Source organism: Anas platyrhynchos, chromosome Z (assembly GCF_047663525.1).
Source record: "Anas platyrhynchos isolate ZD024472 breed Pekin duck chromosome Z, IASCAAS_PekinDuck_T2T, whole genome shotgun sequence".
NCBI classification, from domain to species: Eukaryota; Metazoa; Chordata; class Aves; order Anseriformes; family Anatidae; genus Anas; species Anas platyrhynchos.
In genome coordinates this window covers 1,715,681-1,741,360 of record NC_092621.1, presented here as the reverse complement: position 1 = coordinate 1,741,360, position 25,680 = coordinate 1,715,681, and the positions used below count along the sequence as shown (strand labels likewise).

Genomic DNA, 25,680 nt, shown 5'->3' with positions numbered 1-25,680 from the left:
CAGTGATCCCGATCGGCGTGGTCAGGGCTTGTTTGGGGCCAGGTGCCAGGAAATCGGGGCTAAACGTAATTTCATACACCAGCACCAATTTGCCGTGGATGCCTGCGAAACATCCTCAGAAATTTGGGAGCAAATGAGGTTTCGTCTCGCCGTTAACGAGGCTGTGCTGCCAAGCCCGTCACCGGTGGAGCTGACCCCTCTGCTCTGGCAGTCCTGTTCGGCTGCCTGCTCCAGCTGGTGCTATTGGCCCTTAATCAGAAGTGTTTATACTCCCTCATTCGCACTTGATTTCTGCTTTTCCCTGCTCGCCTTTGTATTCAGAGTTGGTTCATTATGAACGATATTGTTCCGAGGCTGCCTTGACATTTTTGCTGGCAGCTGGCAGCGATCGGTCAATATTACCGCTGTCACTTCTCACAACGCGGAAAATATGCCATCACACCAATTAGGATGTTTACTCAATCTTGTTCTCCGCGCTCCTCCTCGCTGGCAAACGCGTCTTGGGTTTTTAAAACGGGGAGAAAAAACCCTACGGGTTGGGGTGCCTGGAAGAACTGGCACGGCCGCAGCGTTTCCAGCTTCTGTGGGGTGAGAATCGGGATCAAATTCTGCTCTTGTGGCTTTGTAGATGAGTGATAAATCCTCTGGGTTGCATTTTGCACTCGCTTCTGCTAAATATTGTCTCTTTTCATGGGGTAAGGGTGGATAGTTGCCTCGTTGACTTGAAATCGAAATAAATTGCGATGGCGTGACGGGGAATAGAATTTAATTTGGTGGCTGTAACAAGCAAGGATCCTGTTCCCTCTCTCTGCTAAAATATCTCCTACCTTATTCAATTAAACACAAAGATTTCTATCAGCACGGAGGCACCACAGACAGCACGTCCATGTGGCACAACGTGGGACGATTTAGGTGGAGCTAAAATTGCTTCCTGGGAAGGGTACTGAGTTTCTTGAGCTTGCCTCCCCAGAAGCAACGTAGCGTGCACTTAATTTCCTGTTCCCAAAAGGAAACAACTTAAACCCAGAAGAGCAGAACTCAGAACCAAACGAAACATTTCCTTTCCCATTTCAAGAGGAAGGAATTCCTCTTCCAGGTAAGAGTTGGGACAAGGAAGGACCATCCTCAAAGTGGCAGAACACACCTCATACAGAACAATAACGCTTCCCTCTTCCTTATTCCATCCGAATTTACCAACCTGCTTGGTGTTTCATATACAATTCTTCCTTTACCCATCAGTTTACGAGCATCCGAGGAAGGAGAAGCTCGTTTTCAGCTGAATTTTTAATTTGGTCCCCGTTTGCAGCTAAGCTGAACCCAAGCTTAAGCTGTCAGCGTTGACGAGGCTGATAGCGCCGCTCAGGTTTTTTGTTGGCGTGATCAAATGGAGCTTGTTAGGCGCGGGGAAGCACGGTGCCACTCAAAATAATGAGTTTGTTTAGTGCAAACGTGCTGCTTGCCGTGTAGGCTTTGTAGCGCGATAGCTCAAATTGTCATCGGCGCGGGCTGCCTTCAAATAACGAATGTTGTACAAGCTAATGACAAGTTTCTTCTAATAATTTCCAGCGCCTGCATGAGATATTTCTCAACCAGGAGGAGATTGTAACCATAACTTACGGTCCGTCCAACTTTTTTCCTGCTTTCTACGTGCTCAACTCTCTACTTGAAGTGTCAGTGAGCAGCGAAGACAATGAAAGGGCATAGTAAATGTAAGATGAGAGTAATTGTGAGCCCAACTCAATAGGAAATGGATGAAATGCCATAAAATAGGGTCAAAACTGCCACCAGCCCAAAGGGATATGTATTTTGAACCGACTGCTTCCTGGCCGTGCTTTGTCAGAATCTCGTTTGCCCCCTGCCTCCAGATCTTCCCTTGACTTGATTTGGGATGTCATACAGCGAGCGTTACGTGATTAAAGACTTAATTGATTAGGGATAACGGGAGTAGTTAAATTTTAATCCAGCCTGCTGCGGTACCCTTCAGAAATGGGATCGATGCTGTTGCCTAGGTCTCCTCTGTGGGATGAGGGAGGTTGCCAGCTGAGGTCAGGGCTTCAGCAGTTCCTTGGAGCAGTTTATTGTAGTAATTGTGCTGACTTTTACTCAAAATACCCCGATGTATATCTGGAAACGTGCCTTCTATGGGACATAGAGTTTTAATTATGCTTCAGGTGTAGTAATTACCCTCCAAACCTCGTTTTCCTATTGATTAGGAGGGGGCTACATGCAATTTGATCAGCATCATATGGTGCTCGGGTGCTGTTTAAAGCCCCGAGGGACTTAAATCTGATGAACATAGCTGCCCAAAGACCTGAAGCCCAGCACCACACCATGTCTGGAAGCATTTAACCGAGGCAGCGTGGCCGAGGAAGGTCATCCTCATTTTATTTTTAATGTCACGCTGAAACACCGAATGCACTTCAAAATTGTCTCCTTGTAACTGTGCCACTTGAAAAGTTGGGTCAGTTTGGGGAAAATGCTCCTCAAATGTGGCCCTACAGCCTGATTATTAGTGTTAGAGACAGCTCACTAAGTACTATCTAGATGTTGGTAATGAGCAGGTATTTTTATTATTAATCTTCGCGTAAAGCTTTAATTACTTTGCCTGGATTTCCATTATCACTTTAATTTCAGAGCTGACAAAGCAGGCTCCTGCAGAGGCTTGAAGCAAATTGCCTGGCAGCGCAGTACAAATAAATAAAGGCTGTTTGTTGAGACCAGGAACTTCAGTGCCCGGTCCTAAAAACTGCTCTTCCAGGGCTTTTTCATCTTCGGAGCTGATTCTCTAAATGATCTTCTTTGATGTGTTTGCTTACTCTTTGGCAACAAGTAGTAATTTGCATAGGAGTCAACATTTAATAACAGCATATGAATTTCAGTGAAATTCATGGCTGTGCTTAGGATTTTGCTGTTCTAGGCAAACGCATAAAACATCGAAACGACACCGCTCGACGTTCAGAAGCAGCACTCTTGGTTATTAAACATCGGTGGGCACGAGGGGAAAAAAAACAACCGAATGGGTTGCTTGATTCCCTTCGGATTTGGTCAAGTTTCAGGATGCAGAAGCCGGGTGGCAACTGCATTTCAGGGAATTCCTCAAATTGAAGTATTTGATAAAAGATTGGAAGACCTTAAAGGGAAGTGTGAACAGGTAGGGCTGAGTTTGAAGCTCGTTTTATGGGGAAAAGATGGTTTTGGACTTCGTACCTTTGTATTTTTCCGTGTTTTTCCCCCATGAATATTAAGAATGTTTTATGATGTGGAAATACTCTTGCCTTTACTTAATAAATTCTGCATTTTATGCTGAAGTTTCTCCATGGGCAGAGCTGTGGGTTGCTGAAGTGGCTCACTTTTAGGCTGCCCTCAACGCCAGGCACCCCGTGCTCCTCATCCTGCGTGCTCGTGCCAGGCTCTGAGCAGCTCCACTTCGTTAAAGAGCCGAGGAGGCCGAGTATCCATCGGGAGCGGCTCGCTATCTCGAAGAATAGTCCCTTAAGAGCTAAATCCTCCTATCCAAACAGCGGGGTGGATCTCCGGTAAGCAGCTCAACTGAAGGATTATCTTGGCCGTGGCGCGGGCGAGTTGATCTGCGGGGTGCCTGCGTGCTTCAAATGAGGCTTAAAGCTGCCTGTGCACCAGCGTGGCGTTGCTGAGGATTTTCACCTGTTGCCTTCGTGGGCCAAACCCAGAGAAGCGAGACTCATTCTGTAGGGTTTCGTGTAGCCCTTCGTGTAGGTCTTCATAGGAGATTGTAGAAGGTTTAATGCTGTTGACCTTACGGCCCTAGAGCTTCTCTACCGTGTGGCTGATCTGGAGCGAGTCTCAAATCCTGACCCGAGGTGTAGGTCAGAATTAAACCCTGCTGGCACGTTTATTTCTGCAGCCTTTCTTTTTCTTTTCATTTAGGGAAGCTTCGCTATCAGCAACTGCCTATCTCCAGCCAATGCTGTGTCCACAATGATGCTCTTAGCATGGCTTTTGAACTCTTTTTTTTCCCCTTGCAAATGGATTTGGAGTGCAGCAGGCTTTCTGCAGCCCACTGAGGAGGTGGTGGCGGTGCTTTTTTATCCATAAATGCTATTTAAGGTTTTCTCCAGTGCATATCACTTGCTTACTTTCAGCTCAGGACTAGAGGCTGAAGGACAAAGCTGAAGTTACCCAGCAAAGAGCAGAATCTGATGCGAGTCAAGCTGACTTAGAGAGATAAAACCCGAATTATTTACTCTCATCCTGCTCCTTTACATCTCTTTAGAACTTCGAGTCACAAAAAGATGGCTAAACTTAGCTTAATATAGTTGGGTTGGATATAATGATGCCTCAGAGCTGTTTTACAAAGCCACAAGCATGCTTTATGGTACTATTACCAAGCAATATTGAGAGCATTCCCCCGGTTTATGCCGGGAATAAATTCTGCCCTCCAAAATGTTCAGCAGCAGGGCAGGCCGGTCGCGAGAAATGGAAGAGAGGCAACTGCTGAGATCTCGAATGGCCCTGCCTAGAGTGAATCTCGGTTGATGAGAGGCTGTGGCTGCTGCTAGTTAATTGCTTTTGCATTCTTTCCGAATGCTTCGGACCAAAATAAAAATTAGGTCGGGAGCAGCTCCGTGATGATCTGCGAGACTCTGTTTCCACCGGGCTGCGGGGAATATTTTCTGCACAAATATATTGATGGATGGATGTCAGGTAAAATGAGTAGCAAGGGGAAGAAGAGCTTCAAAACCAACTGCTCTTCAGGGTTATTTAGTGAGAGCTGGGCTTGTAACTCCGGATTTTTCCCTTCGGTCCCTTCCAGACCCTAATGGAAAAGGGTTAAAGTTTGCGGGAAGGAGCAATGTTCGTGAGGAGGTGCTTAATGGTTGGGATTTCAGAAATCCAGGTCTTCTCGGGTTGTTATCACAGCGTGGTAGGTCTAAAAGTGAAATACAGGTGGCAGAACCACTGCGGTGTCTGAAGGTGTTGGGTGAGGCAAGGGATGAGATGTGCTGCTTTGCACATCCCCACTTTTGGGGATCCCAAAGGAGATGGTCCCAGCAGGCTGGCGGTCTCAGCTCCAGACCCCATAAAATCTTCCTTAAAGCTTAGTGGCTATTTAAAGGACAGAAATAAAGGAAACCCCACTTTCTGTAGACCCACTTCTTGAGCGCAGAGGAAATATTTAAGAGCAATTAGCCACGTCGTGTCCCTCTCCGAGACCTAAACAGCAGGTAAATCACGTTAAAAATTGAGGCTAGGAGAGCTGTGCCAGAAAGCAGAGAAGTGGGGCTGCATTAGCGTTACCACACACTGTTCCTGCCTAATTGCTCTCGACTTTAACAGTAGATAACGCGCTGTTTGTCCATTTAAGGCCTTTTGTTTTAGTTTTTTTTTCTTTAATAAAACCATCCAACCCGGCGAGCCGCAGCCAGGCGTGTTTGTTTGGGCTTTAATCTCATTACACAGCTCCTCTGTGCAGAAAGCCTGTAAGCGAACGGGTTGTAACAGGATTACATACATTGGCTTATTTTATGCAATTTCCTAACAAGGTTATTCAAGGATACTGTATTTACAGTTTTTTTCTTTTTCCTGGCGATGCTTTTTTACTTTTTCTCTTAGGCAACGTTTCATTTTCGTTTTTCTTCACCTTTTTCTTGTCCAAAAAAAATCGCGCTCTCAAGTTCAGCAGTTCAATAATCGTATTCCCATTGGAAAACCTTTTTTTTTTTTTTTAAGGTTTATGAAGTCAGGGAGGAGCTGAACTAACCAGGAAGGTGGAAGCAAACACCAGGTACGTTAGGGCTCCTTCAATATCCACCAAACCACTAACACCGACCTCTGTGCTTCAACTTGGTGCTTTTGCTCAACCTGGCAGCAAACGTGTTGCATCCTCTTCTGGTCCCCAAACATTTTGGGAGAGGGGATGTCCCTAAGCCTAAATCCACGTAGTAAATCATGAGTATTTAACTCCCACTAAAGCATTTTTAAGCGGTTCAAACTCCGTTCAATGAGCGCATCCTCATAAATCCCAGCAAGAGCCAAATGACTCGGTGGAGACTCCCAGCCTCTAATTAAAACTGGGAAGGTTCCTCTCAACCTAAATATCATTTGACGCTTCTATTTCCCTTTTTTATGTATTTTCCCAGATGAAAAATGCCCGGGGATGGGGTGGTAGGAAACAGCTCCCTTCGCTCTTGAGCCTGTCTTAAAAGGCAGACTCAAGGTCTTCAGCGCGATGGCTTCAGATGAAAAACACTTTTCCAACAAAGGAAGAGTGAAAGTGAAAATCTCGAAGGGTTGTGAAGCCTCAGGTCTTGAAAAGAGATGAGAAACATTAATATGGTGCAGTTGGAAAGCCCGGAGATGCCAGTGGTCTTTATCCTGGGATCTTAAAGGACGAGGGCTCGGAAGGCAGGACTGCTTTTTGCTCAGCCTCTTTGTTCCGGAGCTCCCGAAACGCTGCCGGCGTGCGCCGAGCTTGACCCCTTTGCTTTTGTGATGGGATTAATAACCATGGAGATCTGAAATAATCTCTTATCGGCCGCTTGTGTGCTGCCGGGCTAATGATGGGCTTGGTTCCTGCCCCAGATGCCACGTGGGGGCTGAGGATATCTCCATTTGCTCATCCTTCGTTCCTCTCCCAAAGCTGGCTTCTGCTGGAGGGTGTTAACACCGCCAGGTGACTCCTGCAGCAGGAGGATGTCTTGTGGGCTTCCTAAGCCACCTGTCCTTCAAACCCTTTTGTTTTTCACCAAAAGGCTTTGCTTTTTGCCTACTATTATTTATATCTGCAGATTTGATCTCTGAAAACTTGTGGCTGCATGAAGAAATGGAATACGTACTGGATATCTCCTTCATTTCATGTCTTTTTTTTTCAATTTGATGTACCTTCAGCCAAAAGTGTCAGGTTTTTAATATCAATTTTGTTATAAAAAGCTCCTGAAGTTTATTTTGGCAGAGCTAGGAGGTAAAACCTTGAATTTTAAGCCTGAAGAAATCTAAATAGATAGAAAATACCCCTTGGAACAACAATATTTAACCTGCTTTGAGTAAAATCTCTAGGTATTTAAACATCTTTGCTACTTATTCTTTGGAGCGTGATCTCCAGTGTCACTGGATATCTTTCACCATTGTAAAATAAACTCGATTAGTTCCCATTTTATTAACTTGAATGCCTTTGTGCTGAAAGACCAGGGCTCCCAAAACTGAGGAGTAGGAAAATTCTTACTTTTATTTCCATTTTTTTTTGCTTGTTCTACTGAATCTCTAAAAACACAAGTATCAGCCAAGAATACATCTGTTAAGTTACAAGCTTAAACATCTTTTTTTCAGGGTGGTTAATTTATTGAATGTTAATTCAATCCTTTTTTCCCTTTCTCATTTGTATTTGGTGTCTGGGAGGCTCCATTCATAACTTCAGTTGCGTTTTAGGCAGGACAGTGCCAGGACAATGCCCGGGAGGTGAGAACACTTGAATCAAAAACCAAAGAAACCAAAGCAATCAAGGCAAATAAGTTGATGAAACAAAACCTAAGTGTTCCCATAACAACGGCATCTTTCCATTTAGTTCTTTGGACTTCTCCCTTACTGCTTGTAGGGTCATTGGCAGGTGTCGTAGTGAGCGAGGGCGGTTTTCTCTGGACAACCTTGAAGTCCTTGAGGTCGAAGGACTCTGAACGAACCTGTGAACATCCCCTGAGTGAGTCTGGCTGCTGGATCGGGTGCTCCTGCCCTTCAGCATGCCTCGTGGGAGGAAAATCTGCAAGCCCTTTTTCCCTGGAGCTTCTTTGTCCTGAGGATGCTCACAGCCCCGCGCCTCCGATCCCGAAGATCCTCCGTACCCTTTGAGGAGTCGTTCATATTTCCAGTAAAGCTTCATGATTGATTATGCTAATCTCTAGATCCCTGCTTAACCACGCCGCTCTTTGTTGCCCTTTTCATTTCCCAAGCATAACAACAACGGATTTCAGCTGAACTCCCGCGAAATGTCACCTGAAACGCAGAATTTTCCATCTGTCCTTTTTTCACCCATATATAACACTTGCTGGTTTTGGAGTCCGAGCTCAGCCTTATGAAACAGATCCTCGCTGAAACCTTATCCGACCTTAATCCCTGGTGAAGTTTTGGGCTGCCACAGTTGTTTTTGGGAGGGGAGTTTGAGTTTGCAGCAGGTGCTGTGAAATGGGGCCGGCTCTGCTCTCTGTATGGCAGACTGGATCAAAAAGATGGAAAACAGTTTTTTCCTGGTACAATTAATGTCTCAAAGGAAATGCTGATTCTGCAAATTCATGGTTTTGAGACTGCTTTATGGCAGGGCTTAGCTTTCTGTTCATCTTTTCCTTGTCTCTGATTCAGAAAGGAAGGGTTCTTAGGAGAGGTAAGGAATTAAATGGTGAACTCGGTCTATTTGAGCTTGTGACAGATTATTTTAGCAAACTGTCCGCCTCTAAAAGCGGGATGACATTTAGGATGACGTTGAGTCTCTGCATTTTGTTTCTGTTCAGCCTGAAAGCTGTGCGAGGCAGAAAGGTTTTTTAATTTGATTAGACACATCGGATGCTTAACGTGGTGCTCTCCTGCCTTGACCAGGGCTCGCTCCATCATCTGCGAAGGTCTCTATAGGATCATGACAGTAAAACAACCAGAATAGGTTGGCCAAACCAGCAGTTTTCAAGTATTGTATGGGAGATACTGCCACGTGAGTCTGTTTTTTTAATTTTTTTAATTAAAGTTTTTCCCCCATACTCTTCAAAGGCATCTGAATGATCCAGTAACCCACAGGAATACAAGGGCATGAATAGCCTGGGCTGTGCAGCGTTCACAGAGAGGACTGTTGCTGGCTATAGGTTTAATTTGATGGCTATTCTTCAAATGAAATACTTTTTCGGCTGTTCCCTTTGGCAGGATTTGTCACAAGCCTCCCGAATTCCGTGTATAGCTTCTGCAGTGCTTCACGGTATCGGCCCAGGAAATAGCTTCATGGCATTTTTTACGTGTTTCCAAATGCGTCGTGTTAAATAATTTAGTGACAAAACTATCCGAGTATATACGGGGGGAGAAACGTGAGTCTTAAGCATGTGGTTCATAATTAAAACCCCAAAGATTTATGGCCAGGTGGCAGGAATCTGGCTCAAGGAGCTGAAAAGCTGAGGATGGGTAATTGCTGTTAAACCAAAATCGTCCTTTTTTTTCTCCCTGATCTCCAAATGCTCTGAGTGTGCTCCCTTCACACTTAATACAACAATAGGTACTCACGTTTGCCTCCAGTGACACCACTGTAATTTAGTGGAACTCCTTTATTTTAACTCCTTTATTTACACCGTCGCCTTGTGCTTGGGAGCCGGGGATGGGAATCTCCTCCCCCTTTAAAAGGGGCATTTGTGCGTTGCCTAATGCGGAGTCGGAGTGGTCCTAACCTGTAATTTGCACAAAAAAAGGATGGATGGCTTGATGTTACGTGGGAAGCTGGAGTATTTGAGGGTGTTTATTGCTGAAGGGCTGCTTGGAAAGCGCTTCCCAGCCTTGTGCCGTGGAAGATGTGTGCTCTGAAATCCTCTCCGACCCCAAATGTGGTCAAAGCCACGACCAGAGGGGCTTTGGTGGCTCTGTAGGTTGCTCGTGTGACACTTCCAGCCCTTGTGAACTGGGTGGAGGGGAAGACGAGGTGCTTGGGTAGCATCACTCCCACCTGCTTTGGATGAAAATGCTTTGTGAACCCATCCTTTAATGTTCTTTAATGTCATCTGGGAGGGCTGAAGGAGGGATATTTGTTGTAGGATGCACTGATCCTAAATGGGAGCCAAGTTTAAATGACCCGGTGCAGTGAATGAGATGCGCAAGGTGCAAGGTTATTACAGCCCCATGGATCAATCCCTCACTTCCAAGGGACTCGAGGGATAGGTTTTCCTGCTCGGGTGGATTAGACTTCAGAGAAATGCAGATTTTAAAGCTGATTTTGGAGTCTTGCTCTAGGTTAAAACTTAGAGCAAAATAAATACTTGGTGCTCGTACACCAGCTGCCAGCAAAATACGTTGCAAAAATGCTGAGTGGACTTCTTTTTACTAATCACCCACCTCTAATTATATAGCATGAGTATGGATGTTTTATTTTATTCCTTTTACTGAGCATTTTAATCGAGTAATTCTGCTCCTTTGAAGTTGAAGGATTATAAAGCAGTCCTGCTCGAGCCACCCTCTGTGCCCGTAGGTTTGTCTGGAGCTCTTCAAAGGGTGCCTTGGATAGGTAAGAGAATAGAGAATGGATCCCTCCAAATCTCTTAAATCAGGGTTTTCTTCTACAAATCTCTTAAATTGGGCTTTTTTCCTACAAATCTCTTAAATCGGGGTTTTCTGCGAGGTGAGAAACACCCAGAAGGGATCTGTTGGTCTGAGCAATATGGGACTATTATAATTTTATATAAATTTTTATGTATTACTATACATAATTATATATAATATATGATTATATGTAATACCTAACATATATTATGTGTAATATATATTTTAGATGCGATATTAATACATTATTTTATACAATACTTATTATATATGATATTTATGTATTATTCTTCTATGTAATATTTATAAAAAGCTCTGATTTTTTGGAGGTGACTCCATCTCAGCCTGGTTGCCGCTCCTGATTCGGGTCTCGCAATGCTTCCTGATGCTCCAGAAGGTTTAGGGAGCCTTTTGTGTTTCGACACGGATCCCGGGCCGCGTGTGGCATTATGCAAATTGCCCGGCAACTAAATTGTCACTCGAAATGCCAAATCCTTCGCTGAGGGCAGTTTGGCACGTGCCAACGGCAACCTGTTTTCGAGGGATCCCCCGCTGTGATCTCCGAAGCGGTAAGAGCAGGGAGGGGGGGGAAAAAATCCAAATTGTGTGTTCTTAGGTTGAATAAATGTCAATTCCCAGGGTTTCTGTTAGCCATCCGAAGGCACTCGAGTGGTTAAATGGCAAGCCTGGAATTTTAATATTAGCCAAGGGAGAGATTTCAAAACCCCTTCTGGGGCAGAGCACTTAAAAACATTTATATTTGAAGTTAAATGTTTTTAAAGGTGCTCTCTTTTGGAGATTTTATGGAAGCTTTTAATGTTACCTGCGGACATCTATGAGGACTGGGGGAAGCATGAAACATTCCCCACTCAAAAAATAAAAAGAGGTGAAGAGCCAAAGAGCTCAGTGACACCTTAAAGCAGCAACTTCCCAGAGTCAATTAGGTTCAAACCCTTTTATTTTCGTTGAAATTAGCTTAATGTGGAAACTGCAAGCTTAAATTATAGCATTTTTCTCTTTTAAGCTGCTTTTAACTCGGAGAAATCTTTGCAACACACATAGTAGTTAATAATTTCCTTAGGCTACCCTGGAGAGAATCCCTTCTGTGTTGTCTGTATTGATGTAAGGGAGCAAAATCACGGTGGTGCAACTTTCGGGGCCATACGTCGTTAAACTTTTATTAGCTGATTATTGCTGACTGGGGTTTGATGAAGTACCCAACTAATCAGGTCCATTTAATATCAAAATGCGGGGCTGTGCACGAGGCTTTCTGCAACAGCACACGCGCCATAAATTATGTATACGGCTCCGTCCCAGGGAGGGTTTTTTTTATTTTAGAGCTGGCACCGTCTCGTGTCCTTGCTGTATTTTGGGGCAACTGCAGCAGAATGAAAGAAAAAAAGAGGATGTGGAAGAATAAGGGCAGGAAGAGGGAGGAATTGAAAGGAAAGAGGGGGTCTTGAGGGGGTTTTCTTCCCATTAGTTCACTCTTGGGTCTGTCAGGCAATTCCCATGTGACGTGGGCAAGCTGCAAAGTACAGTAATGCATATGCAATTGCAGGTATTTCATCTCGTATTTACATCTGACAAAGCTTTCGCTGGGGGAAAAAAATAGCCCAGCTTTCATGGGAGGTGTGTTCCCGCACGATTTGCTTCTCCGGAGCTGCGTGGAGATGATGGACGTGTGCCTGTGGATATGTTAAACACTTGGTGCTCCTTAAACCAGCTGCCTATTACGGGCTGGCTCAAGCTTTGCCTCTTAAATTCAATCAGCCCTGCAGTAATTGACAGAAAAATTACAGTGGGGACGTTTTCCTAAAGGGAATAGGTGAAATGTTTCAACTCCGGAGAGTTGGTGTCGCCCAAAAGACAAATCCCAGTTCTCATCCATCCTGCCCCCAGTCTTGGGACAAACCAAGGGGGTTTCAGTCATCCTGCAGCTGATCTGGGTGTTAAATCTTGATGGCAAGGTAAGGTTTGTAACAGAAATGGAAAAAAATGTTGGATTTTTCTATGGACAACGTGTAGGAAGTAAATTGGCGTGCCTGTCCTCGGGCTTGGTGCGATGTAGAATGGGAGAGTTGAAGCCAAAGCTGGAGTCTTTCGTACTGGGAACAAACTGGAACATGGGAAATCCCATTACAGCATCCTTGCTGGGATCTAAATCTAAATGGGAAGGTTTTGGGATGACAAAGATGGGCTGGGACATGCATGATTCACTGCATGTGATGCCAGCAAATGAGACTAAGAGGTGAGGATGCTCAATACACACACTGGCAGCATGGCTCATGCTCTGCTAGAAGCTTTCAATCTGTACCCAACATGCCTAGACAGAAATCCTCAAGAAAGGTAATAAAATTACATTTTTTTTAAATCTACTTATGCCTTTTTTCCCCTTGTGGTAAGAAAACACACAACTTCTTGGCTCCTGGTGCGTGCCCTAACGTGCTTACAAAGAGAAGGATGTACCTGATACGAGGAGACAAGACTTAAAAACAGTTCCCCATATTCTGAAATAAATAACGTCTCTTCTGGGCTATGAGGATGTGGCTTCCTTGCTGTCACTGCGGGTTTTAAAAGAGCGTTGCAGTGCCCGGCATGGCCAGCCAAGGGGAATGAATTAATACCTCTTGTGTTAGTAGGCGTCAGAGCATAGTTTGCTGCGTGTGAAATAAGAAAAAGAATTGTAGAAATCAGGAACCCAGGAGGTAGGATACCCTCAGCTGCCTCAATATGGTCAGTATGGCCATTTAGGAACCCTTCTTGAATTTAGCATCCTTTTTTAAAAGTCCCATCCAATATTGTCATTGTAATTTGTCTTTGCCACCGTTGTTTGCTTACTAGCAGGATGTTATTGCTTGGTTTAAAAAATGGCAAACATGGCTCCTGCATTGATTTGTGGGCTGGCAACGAGGGCTGCAGTGGACTTCTTCCAGCTCTCAGGGACTTGAGGGCGAAATAATTGAGGAAGAAAAGAGGATGGAGAAAGTACCAGAACCTAGTAAGTCCATAAATGCTGAATTCCTAATGCTAAAGCACGTTGAAATCCAGTAGGACTTCAAAACCATCCCAGGTGATACGGCTTTTGTAAAACCCAGCACTCTGCATTTATTTCTTGGTTGCGTGGATTTAATACAATGCGTGCGCAGAAATCACAAAAATTGAATTAAATCTTATATATTATACTGGGAGAGTAAGAAATTCACTTATTTATACAACAAATATGACCTTGAAGCACTTCAGTAACCATACAAAAAAACTTTCGGATGTCTCTTAGTGGAACGTTTCAAGTTTTATTTTTGTTCTAATTAAAAAAATTGGTGTTTTTTCAAGCCAAGCACCTTTACCACCTCTGCAGCAAAGCTACTGATGTTGATTTTTTTTTTGCAACAGGCCGTAAATACAAACCTGCCAGCCTTAAATCCTCCATGCATGACTGCAGGAATAAATTTCCCGGGCTGTGTAGCGGAATTGAAGCACTCCGAAAGGGTGAGCGCGCCGTGTTGAGCGCTTGAACCCTCGCCTCTTTCCATTAACCCACGTCCCTCCTTTTTGCCTCTCAACCAGCTACCTAGGGTTTTTTTTAAGGCTGTAAATTAAAGCTCGTTCAGCACTGCTGTTAGGCGATGAAATGATGAAACCTCGTATTTTTTTGCTTGGGTAAAACAAGGCTTGGGTCATCTGGAGCGCAAAACCGGGGAAAACTGGGGAAGGAGGAAAATGGGAGCTCTTCTCTGCTCCCCAGCCTGTGTCTCGTTTAAATAGGTTGTGTGAGTGTTCGGTGATGAAGTGCCACGTGGTTAGAGAAGAAATAGTCCTAAAGTTGGAAGTTTCATCATCTGGAGAGCTGTCTCTGGAGCTGAAGGAACTGCTGGCTGAAGGTCGGACCTCTGGGACCCAAAATCTGGGCACCAGCTGGTGGAGCTCCAAGGCTAAATCCCTCATTTGGATGCTGAGGTCCTGCTGAATATCTACAGGACGAGGCATTTAAATCAGGAATACCTAGCTCCTGATTATTCCAGCTCTAGATTTTAACCTCCGTTAAGCATCGAAGCCTAACGGGGGATGCCAATAACTTCAGTCCTGAGTGCGTTCCTTGTTGGACACTTGTGATTTTTTTTTTCTTCCAAATAACCAACATAAAGGCTGTTTTGATTTTCATCGGGGTCTCCTAGCAACAGGGCTTCCTCCGAAATGACCCTTGCCATTTTTGGAAGGTTTCTCTCCGAGGCTCTTTAAATAACCTTAATTCTTCGCGGGGCTCCCAAAACTGGGTCCAGAAGCAGGTCTGATTTCCAGTTGATTTCCCAGGGAAGGTTGGGTTATTTGCTCAGCCTCTTGTCGGGATAAAGCAGGGTTATTAATATTAAGCCATTATTTCCACCTAAGACAGCTTCCAGAGCTGGCTTTATAAACGTTTGGGGAATTCAGGTTGATGTCCTCGCTAACTTGAGCTCGTTTTCCTGTTGATTACAGAAGCAAATCCTGCTTGGAGCCTGTTGAACCCCGTAGTTTGGGATCTGTGCTTCTGGTTTCTATGTCTTTCAGCTTTGGTGTATTGAAGCTTTTGATGCCATCCCCGCAATAAACGTGTCTGGGAAGCCACTGAAAGGCCTGGTTCTGGTGAGATTTAGAGCCGGTGGTAAACCCAGAGCAGTAATTCTGAAATAAAAGCGTGAGATGTCACCAATACAATTTGATTATAGCCACAATCCTGAAAGAGCTGAGTCTTTAATGCCTCCGTTTTGCTACGGGTGTTGCGCTAGATTAGCTGTAACGCCTTAAATCAAGCTTTTCTTTTGATTGGGGAAGCTTTTGGTCTTTTATTTGTTCCCTAGCTCGTTAGCAGAGACTCTACTCATAACATCAACCCCTGGTGAATGCAAGGAGGAGCCACGTAGCTGAGCCTGAACTGAAAGGGGATTAAGGACTATTTACACGGCCTCAGGTTTGCCGTGAAACTACCGAGCATCCCCAGGCTGAATGCCCTCAATCTGCTGACACAGAGGCCAATATTTTAGGTATTTGACTCCTGATTAAGTTACGATAACTGGAACAAAATTCACTCTGCAAAAAGCTGGGAGTTCCTGCAAAATGCTGGAGATTTCTGCAGCCCAGGAAATGCAGAATGGCTGGGGAATCCTTCACGGGAAGGAGTTGATGAGCGCCGAGTCCAAGTTATCCATTAAAGAAAGGGGGTCGGGTCGGAATAGGCAACACTTCCCCGGTCGTCTGAAAGCTGGTAAGAGCTTTTTATTAGATAACTGCCTCATAAATCAGTCCCGTAGAACAAAAGGCCTCAAAACGGAGATCTTCCTGACACCTCTTCATTGCTATTCGCGTTGATGTATGACATGGGCCATTAGTTTAAGTGCAGAAAGTCTTCGGAGATGGTGCTGGTGGAGTTGCGCAGCGCACATCATCATGCAAATGGGAGTTGTTTTTTTTTTTTTTTTTTGGGGGGGGGGAACGACAGAAAAACCTAACCACCAAACCAAGCCACGGGCTGCGGAGTCGCAGCTCTAAATAAACAAGGGAAGAGCCGCCGAGGGGCTGCTCTGTCTGCTCTGCATCCTAATGAAATCCCGGGCAGGCTCCCCGGGAGCTCTGCCCACCCCCTGGCACGCAGGGAGGAGGCGATGCTCTGGTGTGCGAGGGTTTGAGCAGCCTGTATGAAAACCCCTGGTACTTGTAGGGATGTGCAAACCACTCAGGGAGAGTGTTTGGAGAGAGAAATAAATATATCAGGATGTTTTTTAGCTGCTTTTATAGTAATTTATAGCGTAACTAGCAGAGGTATGCACGGTGATACCAGTCACTAAGCCACATTCTGGGGGAAAAAAGGGATTTGTTGATGTTACAGCAATTAGAAACCGCCTCTGAGAACACAACTGTAACGATACGAAGTTTAATTGCGTATTAATTGTACCAAATATTGAAGCTGTGCTGAGCTGTGCAGCCCTGGTTGCTGCGCATTTGGGGAGCAGATGCGCGTGGAAGTCTGGAAAGCATCCAAGGGGCTGGCTGCTGTTTTTTTGGATCATCTGATATTTATTCTAAGGCTGGCTGACGTACCTGCATGGATATCTGCCAGTGGAGAGCTTGGTGAAGGATACCCGGTCCAATTCATGCAGTGATCTTTGTTGGGTTGCAACCAGAACCTGCGCGAGGGATGCTGCCAAGAGCAGATCCTCTTCTGTTTGTTGGCCCGTGGTGTTACGTTGGTTTTGGCTCCCCGTCTCGCGAGCTGTTTCGTATTGCAGGATTATTGGCTATCTGCAAGATAATGCCCGGTGATGGGGAATTAACCCTGCTCAAAGGTACGGGGAGTTTAGGTGGCTTCTGTTGTTTAACCGAGCGTTGGCATCGCGTCGAGGAGCTGAACCTCATCTCCTGTGAGCTGTAGGTGTGCAGGAATCAAATCTATCACTTCAATACCTGGAGTGTTTGGCTTGTCACATGCAGCCAAAAAGCAAAATATTTGACTTGTGACCACCACAAGTCCTTTGGAAAGGGAAGAGGGACAAATCCTTCTCCCTTTTTTCCACCTTTTGTTGTTACCAGGTTGGCCTCCCAATTAGCTGTGGAACAAAGGAAGGGGTTTGGGCTGAATTTAGAGCTGTATCCTTCAATTTCTGATCCAGAGGGGTTATGAATCCTGGAGCCCCTTCCACCCGAGAAGCAGCAGCTCTTCCTTCTGCTCTTTTACTTATTCCCTTACAGCTGGCTGCTGAAAATCTCCGCGCTGCGCTGGAAGGCAGCCACGCTTGGCCACAAAATTCATTGCCCTCTCTTCTCTTTAGTATTTAATGTACTCTTGCTGTCATCCCGCTTCTTTTTTTTTTTTTTTTCTCTTCCCCCTAAGCTTCCAGGTTGCTGAGAGGAGCCTGAAAAAAAAAAAAAGGCTTTGTTCTTTCTTTTGAGCAGAAGAAAACCCTGCTTTGCGCGGGCTTCATAAATCCACCATCGATCCTTGGGATGGACGGGCGAGCAGCTACGTGCCTGGGAAAGCAGCTGGCTCCCCGAGGCAGGCAGCGAGGTGCAGTCCTGTTGAAAAGCTTCTCCAGCAGCGTGGATCTGTGGCCGCGTCCCCTAGGAGCCTTGTCCTTTAGCACGGTGGGATTCTGCTGCTGGGTGGCAGCTCTTGACGTTGGCCGGCATCTTGGGTAGCGCTTTTAACGCTGCCCAAGTTGAGGCTTGGAGGAATCGTCTTCCATCCTTTATTCCATCCGACTGCAGAGCTGAGGGAGTCAGGGGATGGATTTGAAGGTGGCTATGGAGAAATGAAGCTAGAATATCCCAACTGTGTCTTTCCTGGCTCTGGCATCGGGATGATTTGCATGTTTCCTGCTGCTAGCAGGCTCTCCAGTCGAGGTGGCTCCCTGCAAGCCGTGAGGCTGAGGTTTGATCCTTCAGCCAGCCTTCTCGTTAGCCTTTGCCTCACCCCAGCGAGACGTCAGCCAGGGCGAGCTCTTCCATTAAATCATCTTTTCTCAGCAGGGTGTCTCAGAGCACAAATTACCTCTGCGGTTCTTAGCCCCGAAAACCGAATCGGAGCTGGGATGCGGGGTTGGATGTGCTCTGAGCAAAAATGCCTTTGGCTGGCCTGATGGCAGCCCTGTCCCCACAGCACACTTTACACTTCAGAGCCCGTGGTTGAGCCAAGAATACCTCTTGAATTTGTTTAAGGCTCTGGGGCTATTCCAGAAACGGTGTGTGAACCCAGAAATGGGATTTAAGCAGCTCCTTGGGGTAGCTTTGAGTGAGTGGGACAGGCAGACAACTTGTGGGATAGCCCCTTTGGAGCGGGGACTGGTAAAGGCATCGTCAAAGACATTCTAGAAAATTAAATGTGTTGGTAATGACATAGGTATATGCACAAGTAACTCCTTAACCCAACACAACTCATAAGAAACTTTAATTAGTGGAAAAATAAAACTAGTTCCTAATCAAAAGCCTGTCTTTATAAAACCTCCTTTGGAGGAGGCGGGTTCAAGTGCTTAATTGGTCTCTTTTCCCTGACATTTGACAGTGCAAATCCTAATTAATATTCTTCCGCGGCTTCAGGATGGGACAGCAGAATCCTCGCGGCACGTTGGAAGCTTTGATCTTGGTGAAATTGGCTTCCATTGAGCAGGACAAATTTCCCCAAGAAGCCTGGTGTCAAACACCTTGCTGGCATTTAGGTTTGTGTGCCTGATAGCAACGCTAAATAATAAGCCAATATCGCTAGGGCAAGGTGTTCTCACAGTAAAGAAAATAGATTTTTGGTGATATTATTTCCTAATGTCTGTAAGTGGAGGCTCGGGACTTCAATCTTCCAGTCTAGAATCGTTTATTGTGATCACAAGGAGAAAAATAGCGACTAATTTTGGTTTTTGGAAGGGGATGGGGAGGGAAACAGGACAAGAAAAGGAGTCGGAATCATTTTTGAGCACTTCCACTTCATATCAATGGGGTACTCATCAGAAAGAGGACATCTAACCTAACTAGTGTTAGTTTTGAGGCTTTTGTTAGTTAAATTAAGAAAATTTTGGTGTAGTTTCATTGTACTAAGAATCAGAAAATGGAAATATCAGTATTCCCATGGATGTATTTGGGAGGTGGCCAAGCTGTGCAGCACGTGGAGTTTTCATTTTACGAAGGTCTTGACTTGAAGGTGTTAAAATATTGAAGCTAGTATAACACTTTGAGGAATTTTGTTAACTTTGAGGAATTTTGATAACCTTCAGGATTTTCTGAAATCATTAAGCATCTTCTATAAAGGTGCTTTCTCAATTTTTTTCAGTCTTCCTACAGTGCAGGACTAATTTTACTCTTCTGCATGTCTACAAGTCCTCCATGCCAATTTTTTAATGTCTTCCAATTGCAGCTCCGCTTGACAAAGAGATGGGTGCTTAAGAAATGTTAAGTTTCTACACAATTATTAAAAAAAATCAATATCTGAGTACAGAAGAGCCATATATGCATTTTAGATGTGTTGGGGACAGCAGCAACATGTCCACTCGATGTGGCTTTGGGGACTGGTTGCTCCCGAGCAAAATGTGTTGAGGCTTTGGTTGGCAGCTGATGCTGGAGAAGGTGACTTAATGGGGAGAGAAGGAATCAATGAGGTGGCAGCAGAAGAAAATGGGAAGTCATTTATCAGGAAATGAAGTTTTCTGGAGTTGGGGCACGTGCAAAGCAATATGTTCATGTGCTGATAATGTGAAACGTAACTCTACGGGAAGCAAAAAAAGAAAATGAAAAGGTTTCGTTCCGTAATGTCAGGGCGTCTTTTGATACTGGTGATCTTATTTTGTTCTTTTTTTCCTTCTGAAATCATGTCAAGACTGTAAAATGTTAGATACCTGTATGGTGCTCTGCGTATAAAGGGCGAGGAACAGGTTAACCTTTTGCCCCTTTTTGGAGTTGGCCCTTTGTGCCTGTGGGTTCATAATAAAACTATTTATTAGCGTAATAGCTGCTCATAAAGGTTAAGGGGTGATCCATCCTCCATCCAGCATTTTGGAAATGCTTCTTGATTTGCCTTCGGAAACTTCATGTTTTAGCAGGAAGGAAAATGCAACAATTTGTGTTGGGGGGGGCGTACTTCTTGCAGATGGGTGATGTTTTCTGGTTTCCAATTAGAAAAGCATTTCAAGGCCACTTTGTTCTGTCCTTGGCCCCAAATTACTCTTTTTAACCTTTTTGCTTCTCTTCCCTCAGCGTGCTGATGGCTGGCTGTGGATTGCTGGTAACTCACGGTGCTGGTGCAGCTCTTTTCAGGCTAGCTAAGTGGTAGCAGGATGCAACACCCAGGTCTGGCTGTGGAAATGGGAAATGACTGTTTTCAACACAATTTTCTAACAAGGAGTGCAACGTTTGTCTTCTGAGGTTTTGTAACTTGTAGACTCTTCAAGTCAGCTTTGCGCAATATTGGGCTTGGTTTCTTTTCTTGGTTTTCTTGGTTTCTTTTGTAAATCAGTGTCTAGGCTGAACTTTAACCCCCTGGGGAATGCCAAACTCACATTAAATGGCACGGAGATGTAGTTTAGGTGCAGTTGCTCCAAGCTAGATCTTAGATCTGCTTCGAGGACAGAACTGGTTAGCCAATCTTTATCCAGACACCGGTTTATTACGATTTAATTCCTCTTCCAGAAGACAATTCTGATTCCAGAAGACGGCTCTGCTAGCTGACGGCGGTCTCTAAGGCAGCAGCGGGTATGTGCGTGGGTTATTATCTCGCCGGCATGGCCAGGAGTCGTCAGGACAACCCCCTGGCAGGAGGCAGCATTTGCATCCATCCCTCCTTTGAGAAGCAGCGGCGGCGGCGTGTCAAAGCTTACCGCCGAGCCCCCCTCCCTCGGCTTGACAGTTGTGGCAAATCAGAACAATTTCTGCCTGACAGCTTCGGTAACAATCTCGACTAATTTATGCACAAGTTCTCCTGGGATAATTGGGAGGCAGACACGCTCTGCATAAAAAAGCCAAGGGGGTGTAGGAGAAGACCCCCGGCTCGCCAACTGCTACCCCGAGAGGAGGAGGGAGGCTGTAGGCCAAGCAGATTGCCCCTTTTCAGGGGGAAAAAATTAAGGGTGATAAGAGGGTGGAAGACAAAGGAGCGAGCCCTGCATGGGTCATCTGTCAGGAGCCCTTGATAGAGCTAGTGAGGAAACAATGGGCACCACTTCAGCTCCAACAATGCGACTCAGAAGTGCGTTTTTATTAGGAAAGCGAATAGAAACGTTGGCTCTCGAGCACTCTCACGGAGAAACACCTCGTTTTTCCTCTCTAATGCAAAGCTTAAATGTGATTTACCGAGCAGAAAGTTTCCCACTTGTTTTTTTTTTTTTGGGTTTGTTTTGGGAAGATGAAGCAAATGTTGAAATTCTGGCTGAGAGAGCGAGGGGCACGCGTTGCAGATGGGAGGCGGCGAAGCTGCTGATGCTTATTTGCTAAGAGCTGGTATGAAAGTTAAAGCATCCTTTAAAAATACCCTGATTTTTCTGCAAATGTTCCTCTGATCTTCGGGAACGTTGAGCTTTATATTTAGGTAGCTTACACCACGAGTCAATTTTGCCTTTATTTTTGAGGGATTGGGTCAGATCCCCAGATGGTAAATATTTGCATAAGTCTGAAGTCTTGGGCCAAAGTGTACAGCTATGCTAATTTACACCAGCTGAGGCTCTGCTTTTTTTTTTTGTGTGATCCTCCGAAGAAGAAAAAGCAAAACTAGATAATGGCTCTTCTCGTAATTTCTTGTTCCGAAGGTTAAATTGGATTTATTATGCGGGATGTGATGGACACCTGCTGATCTGGAATTTGTATAAGTTGTGTTAATGATGCATGTGTGATGGAGCTGGATGTGTCAGGTTTAACTCCTAATTTCCCTAATGGCTTTCGCGTGAGGAATTCTAGATTTGGAGGGGAAACTACGTAAGCATCAGATTAAGAGGAGGCGAGGATGTATTGGGAGATGAACTGGCCCTGTCTTTGTTTTATTTCATATTTGTTATTCAGTGACCCCTGCTGGGGAGGATTTAGATAACCAGGGTCAGGTAACTGCTGTTTTTTTAGGAAAAAAAACGTATTTTGAGCTGTATGATGCATTTCTGTAAATCAAAGTGAATAAGATGAGGAAAAGGCTCATGGTTTGTCCAACATCTTTCTGATCTTAGGTCGTTGAAGGCTAATTTCTGGGAAAACAGCTCTTGCCACTAGTAATGAACCCACTGGCTATGACCAATTTTAAGAACAAGGTGTGAGTGATCCTTCTTGATTCCTTCTGATGAATTGCTTGGCTTTGTTTTATGGGATATGCAAGCATGATTTCTGATCTTGTCTTCTTTTGAAACCCTACGACATCCCCTTCTCGATGCTATTTGTCATGCCAGGACCAGCACTTAGCTTTGTAAGCAGGGTCATCAAAGAGGGAAGAAAAAAAAAAAAACTCTTAATGGAAAGAAAGAAATGAAGTGGGAACACCGAGTGTATTTTTTTCTTATTGTATAAACCCAGCAGAATAATATTTGCTCTAATAAATGTTTTATTTGGAAAGTTATTGGAACATCTCCTGTGCTCACTCCTCCATGGTATGGGCATGTCCAAAGAAACACGAGAACAGATCATCTTGAAGACTGAGCTGTCCTGTGCTGGGTCTACAACGTTTTCCTACATGAATTTTCCTACACAAACATGTGAGCAAGCTCTAGGTGGTGGGAGATGTATGGGGTGCTTAAGCCTGCTTGATTTTGGAGGAATATAGTCTATCAACGTGTTATAATTGTGGCTCTTGCACCTCCTCTCCATCTTTCCCAGAGCAACACCAGCACAGGGGCTGGGAATCCAGCTCCCCTGCTTCTTCACTGCCTTAAATCCTCACTGAAAAACCCCCAATGCTTTCTTTGTGGCTGGAGGGGTGTGGTTGCTGCCTCTTCGGAAGATGAAGATGTTACGATCCATTTTTGAGGCTGAACAAAGCACCTCGTAATGCTGTTTGGATCGCCGTATGCGTTTGTGTGTGTCTGGCGAGAGAAGGCAAGATCAGCTCTGCGAAGAAACCGCATCCCTCAGTTTTGATTTTCCACGTGAGAGGTTCCTATTCAAGCATGTGAAAACCTGTGGCTGTTGGCATGTTGCTTAAAAAAGTGCAATCATTTTCCTCTTTCTTTTCCCACCTCCTGGCCCACACCTCTTCCAGCTCCGTGCGCGATTATTTTAGTAGCAGGAGGACTCTAATTTTCAAAATCAAGAAGAGCAACGAAGATTGAGCTGTTACCGGAGGTAGCCAAAACAAATGGGAGGCTGGGTTTGGGGTTTTCTTGTTCTTCAATCGCCAGAATCACTTCTGTAGGTGCTGGTGTTATGTGTGTGGATTTCCACCCCTCAAGTGCTGTACCCCGGTGTCTGTTCCAGATCAACGTGGGGTAACAAATCTTTTTTTACCCATCGGTTATAAGCATGCAAAGGCTGAGGCTCGCCTGAAAGGACGGCTGGAGACAGCACTGCTCTTGTGATGTTGCTCTTGACCTTTGAGGTGATACCGTGCAAGTTCATTATTCCCTCTGATTTATAAAACTGTGTTTTTTAAGCTTTGGGGAAGTAACTCGGCTGCTCTCCGAACAGCTTTGTGCGTGCAGATCCTTTTTGATAGCCAGAATTCTCTTATAAAATTCATTTTTTTCTTAAAGGGAGAAAAAATGCATCCAGGTTAGTTACGGTGCCAGGAAGAAATGGATATATCTGGCTGTTGAGATTTATTTGCGGGTCAACTGCTAGGCAGTTGTACCACTTTGCCTTTCAGAAAGCGAAGCGATGATTTATTGTGGGGTGTTTTGGTATGCACCAGGTACTCGTGCGCCTCGAGCCTCCGAAAAGGGCACTTAAATATATTTACACTAGGAAAAGGGACTCCCAAAGTAAAAGTCAGCGAAAGATTTCATTAACCTTTTCGCTAGAAATCCAACTCCATTGATTGTCTTCTGCTTCCTCCTCCCTCTCCTTTCTCCTTCTTGTTGTGATGGACCAATTTTGTTGCCTCCTTTTAGATACTTTATGCATTTCCTCCTCTCGCTAGCTCTAACCCATCGCCGGCTCCGAAACCGAGGTTATTTCTTCATCTCTGGGTCTCCCACGGTGACACCGGCTGCTTTATTACTTCCTTGAGTCCTGATAAATTTTTAATTGGAAAATCAATACAGACCTAAGAAAAACGGGGTCAGCAGAGAAGTTTGGGAACTTAGCAGGGGATGAAACTTTTAAAATATTAGTTTTACTGCAGGGCTCCACAGTTTCCCTTAAAATTATTTATGGGAGCAAGGGAAAAGAGGAGCGTGTTCTAGTGCTTGAAGCCCTGCTTGAAAGTGATAATCAGTTTTTAGAACATTTTGATCCCAACCCCTTGTTTTAAAATAAATGTTTTAGGTTTAGAGTGAGTAGCTTATGGCATGGAGTCCACCTGGGTGATTCCTTCAGTGCCACTTTGCTCGATGAGCTGTCGTCATTATTCACGTTTCCTTTCCAGGTTTGTATTTAGGAATTTCTGCAGCAGATGAGCGATGTTTTTCACGTACGCAAGGGTTTTGGTTATTAAAATTGCTTTTTCAGGTGATAATTAAGCCTAGAAAAACCATGCTTTCAACTTGGATATGTCTTCGGTGCGGGACGTGGTGTAGTGATGGGACTCGGTAGGTCAGGTTGATGGTTGGACTTGATGATCTTGATGACTTTTTCCAACGTAATGACCTTATGATTCCATGAATGACTGGATGACTTTTTTTTTTTACTGTAGTAGTTTAAAAGACTATGGTTTGATATTAACTTAAACGTCTGAGTACAAGAATCTGCCTAGTTTTGCAAGCAGTGAGCAAGCACCTTACCAACCCAATTACGCGGTGAACTCAATTTATAAAATCTGGTTCTATAAAATCTTGTTCTCTTTGAGGCTTAGTAAAAGCCTCAAAAGTGAGTTGACTCACGGCTTCGTATCAAAATCAGGTGAAAGCTCATTTTACTGCAACCAAAAACCGCAGGGTATGCCAATTTGGACAAAATTCATGTCAGAAAGCATTTTATATCAAAACTGGGTAAAATTTTTTTGGCTATTCACAGCAACAGGCTATGAAACTGTTGAGCAATGCTGTTGGCGGTGTACAGGATGCGTAAACTTTTCTGTCCATCCAAGAGATTGCTCTTGAGGGGGGAAAAAAGTGGCAGCGTGTCTAGGTTATTTCTAGAAATGATTGGGCACATCAAGAAGTCCGTGCACAGCTCTTAGGGAAGACTCCAGCTGGCTTGGCGTGCCTTGGAAGGCCTTCAGATGAGTTCCCGTTGCCTCATTACATTTAAAAGCCACACGAGATGTGCTTCCAACTCGTTTTGCCTTGGGGAGGGCTTTGAAAGTTGTAAGGGACTTGTGCGAAGCTGAGTGCTGCTACCTGAATGCTGCTCATGCCCAATCGGTAAATGTGGAAGAAGCAGAGCTCTTGAATGTCTTGAACCTGGGCTTATAGGTAAGAAATAATGCAATAATTTAAACTGAGTTAAGATAAAATGGTTTGCTTGGACTTGCTCAAACTTATTTCAGAGCCATAAGTAAGTTGCATCATTCATATAGGACCCGTTGTATGATAATGATGTCAAGTTCATCTTTCTTCTCAACAGTAGCAGTGTTTTTCTTTTAATAATCAATTTTAAACTTCTGTTGACCAATTATTGAGTAGTTTGATCCCTGAAACCCCATGCAGTTGTATTTTGGGTGATGAAATTACCCTTGTTGTGTGATGCTCGACTAGCAGTTGAATACAACTTGTTAAAGACCTTCTACGCGCTGTTTTTTCGCGTGGATCCCGCAAAGTTGTCGACCAAGAATTTGTATTTCTTCTATTTTTGGATCTCAGGGTGAATGCTGGCTATTCATGCTTGACTTCAGAGTAATGCTGGTTTGGA

At 44.6% G+C, this 25,680-nt stretch overlaps 1 protein-coding gene across 2 annotated transcripts in view; it reads left to right on the top strand.

Annotated features, from left to right (window-relative positions):
- Nucleotides 1-25,680, top strand: part of DCC (DCC netrin 1 receptor) — a 350,318-nt gene that overhangs the window by 60,738 nt on the left and 263,900 nt on the right. Inside the window, exons 2-3 of one of the 2 annotated variants that reach the window (XM_027446519.3) lie at nt 10,581-10,820; nt 13,645-13,740. The exons of the other annotated variant lie outside the window; for it this stretch is intronic. Coding sequence (XP_027302320.3) covers nt 10,736-10,820; nt 13,645-13,740 — 181 coding nt within the window. The 5' untranslated portion in view covers nt 10,581-10,735. The remainder of the gene's footprint in view (nt 1-10,580; nt 10,821-13,644; nt 13,741-25,680) is intronic. 2 annotated transcript variants of the gene reach the window in all.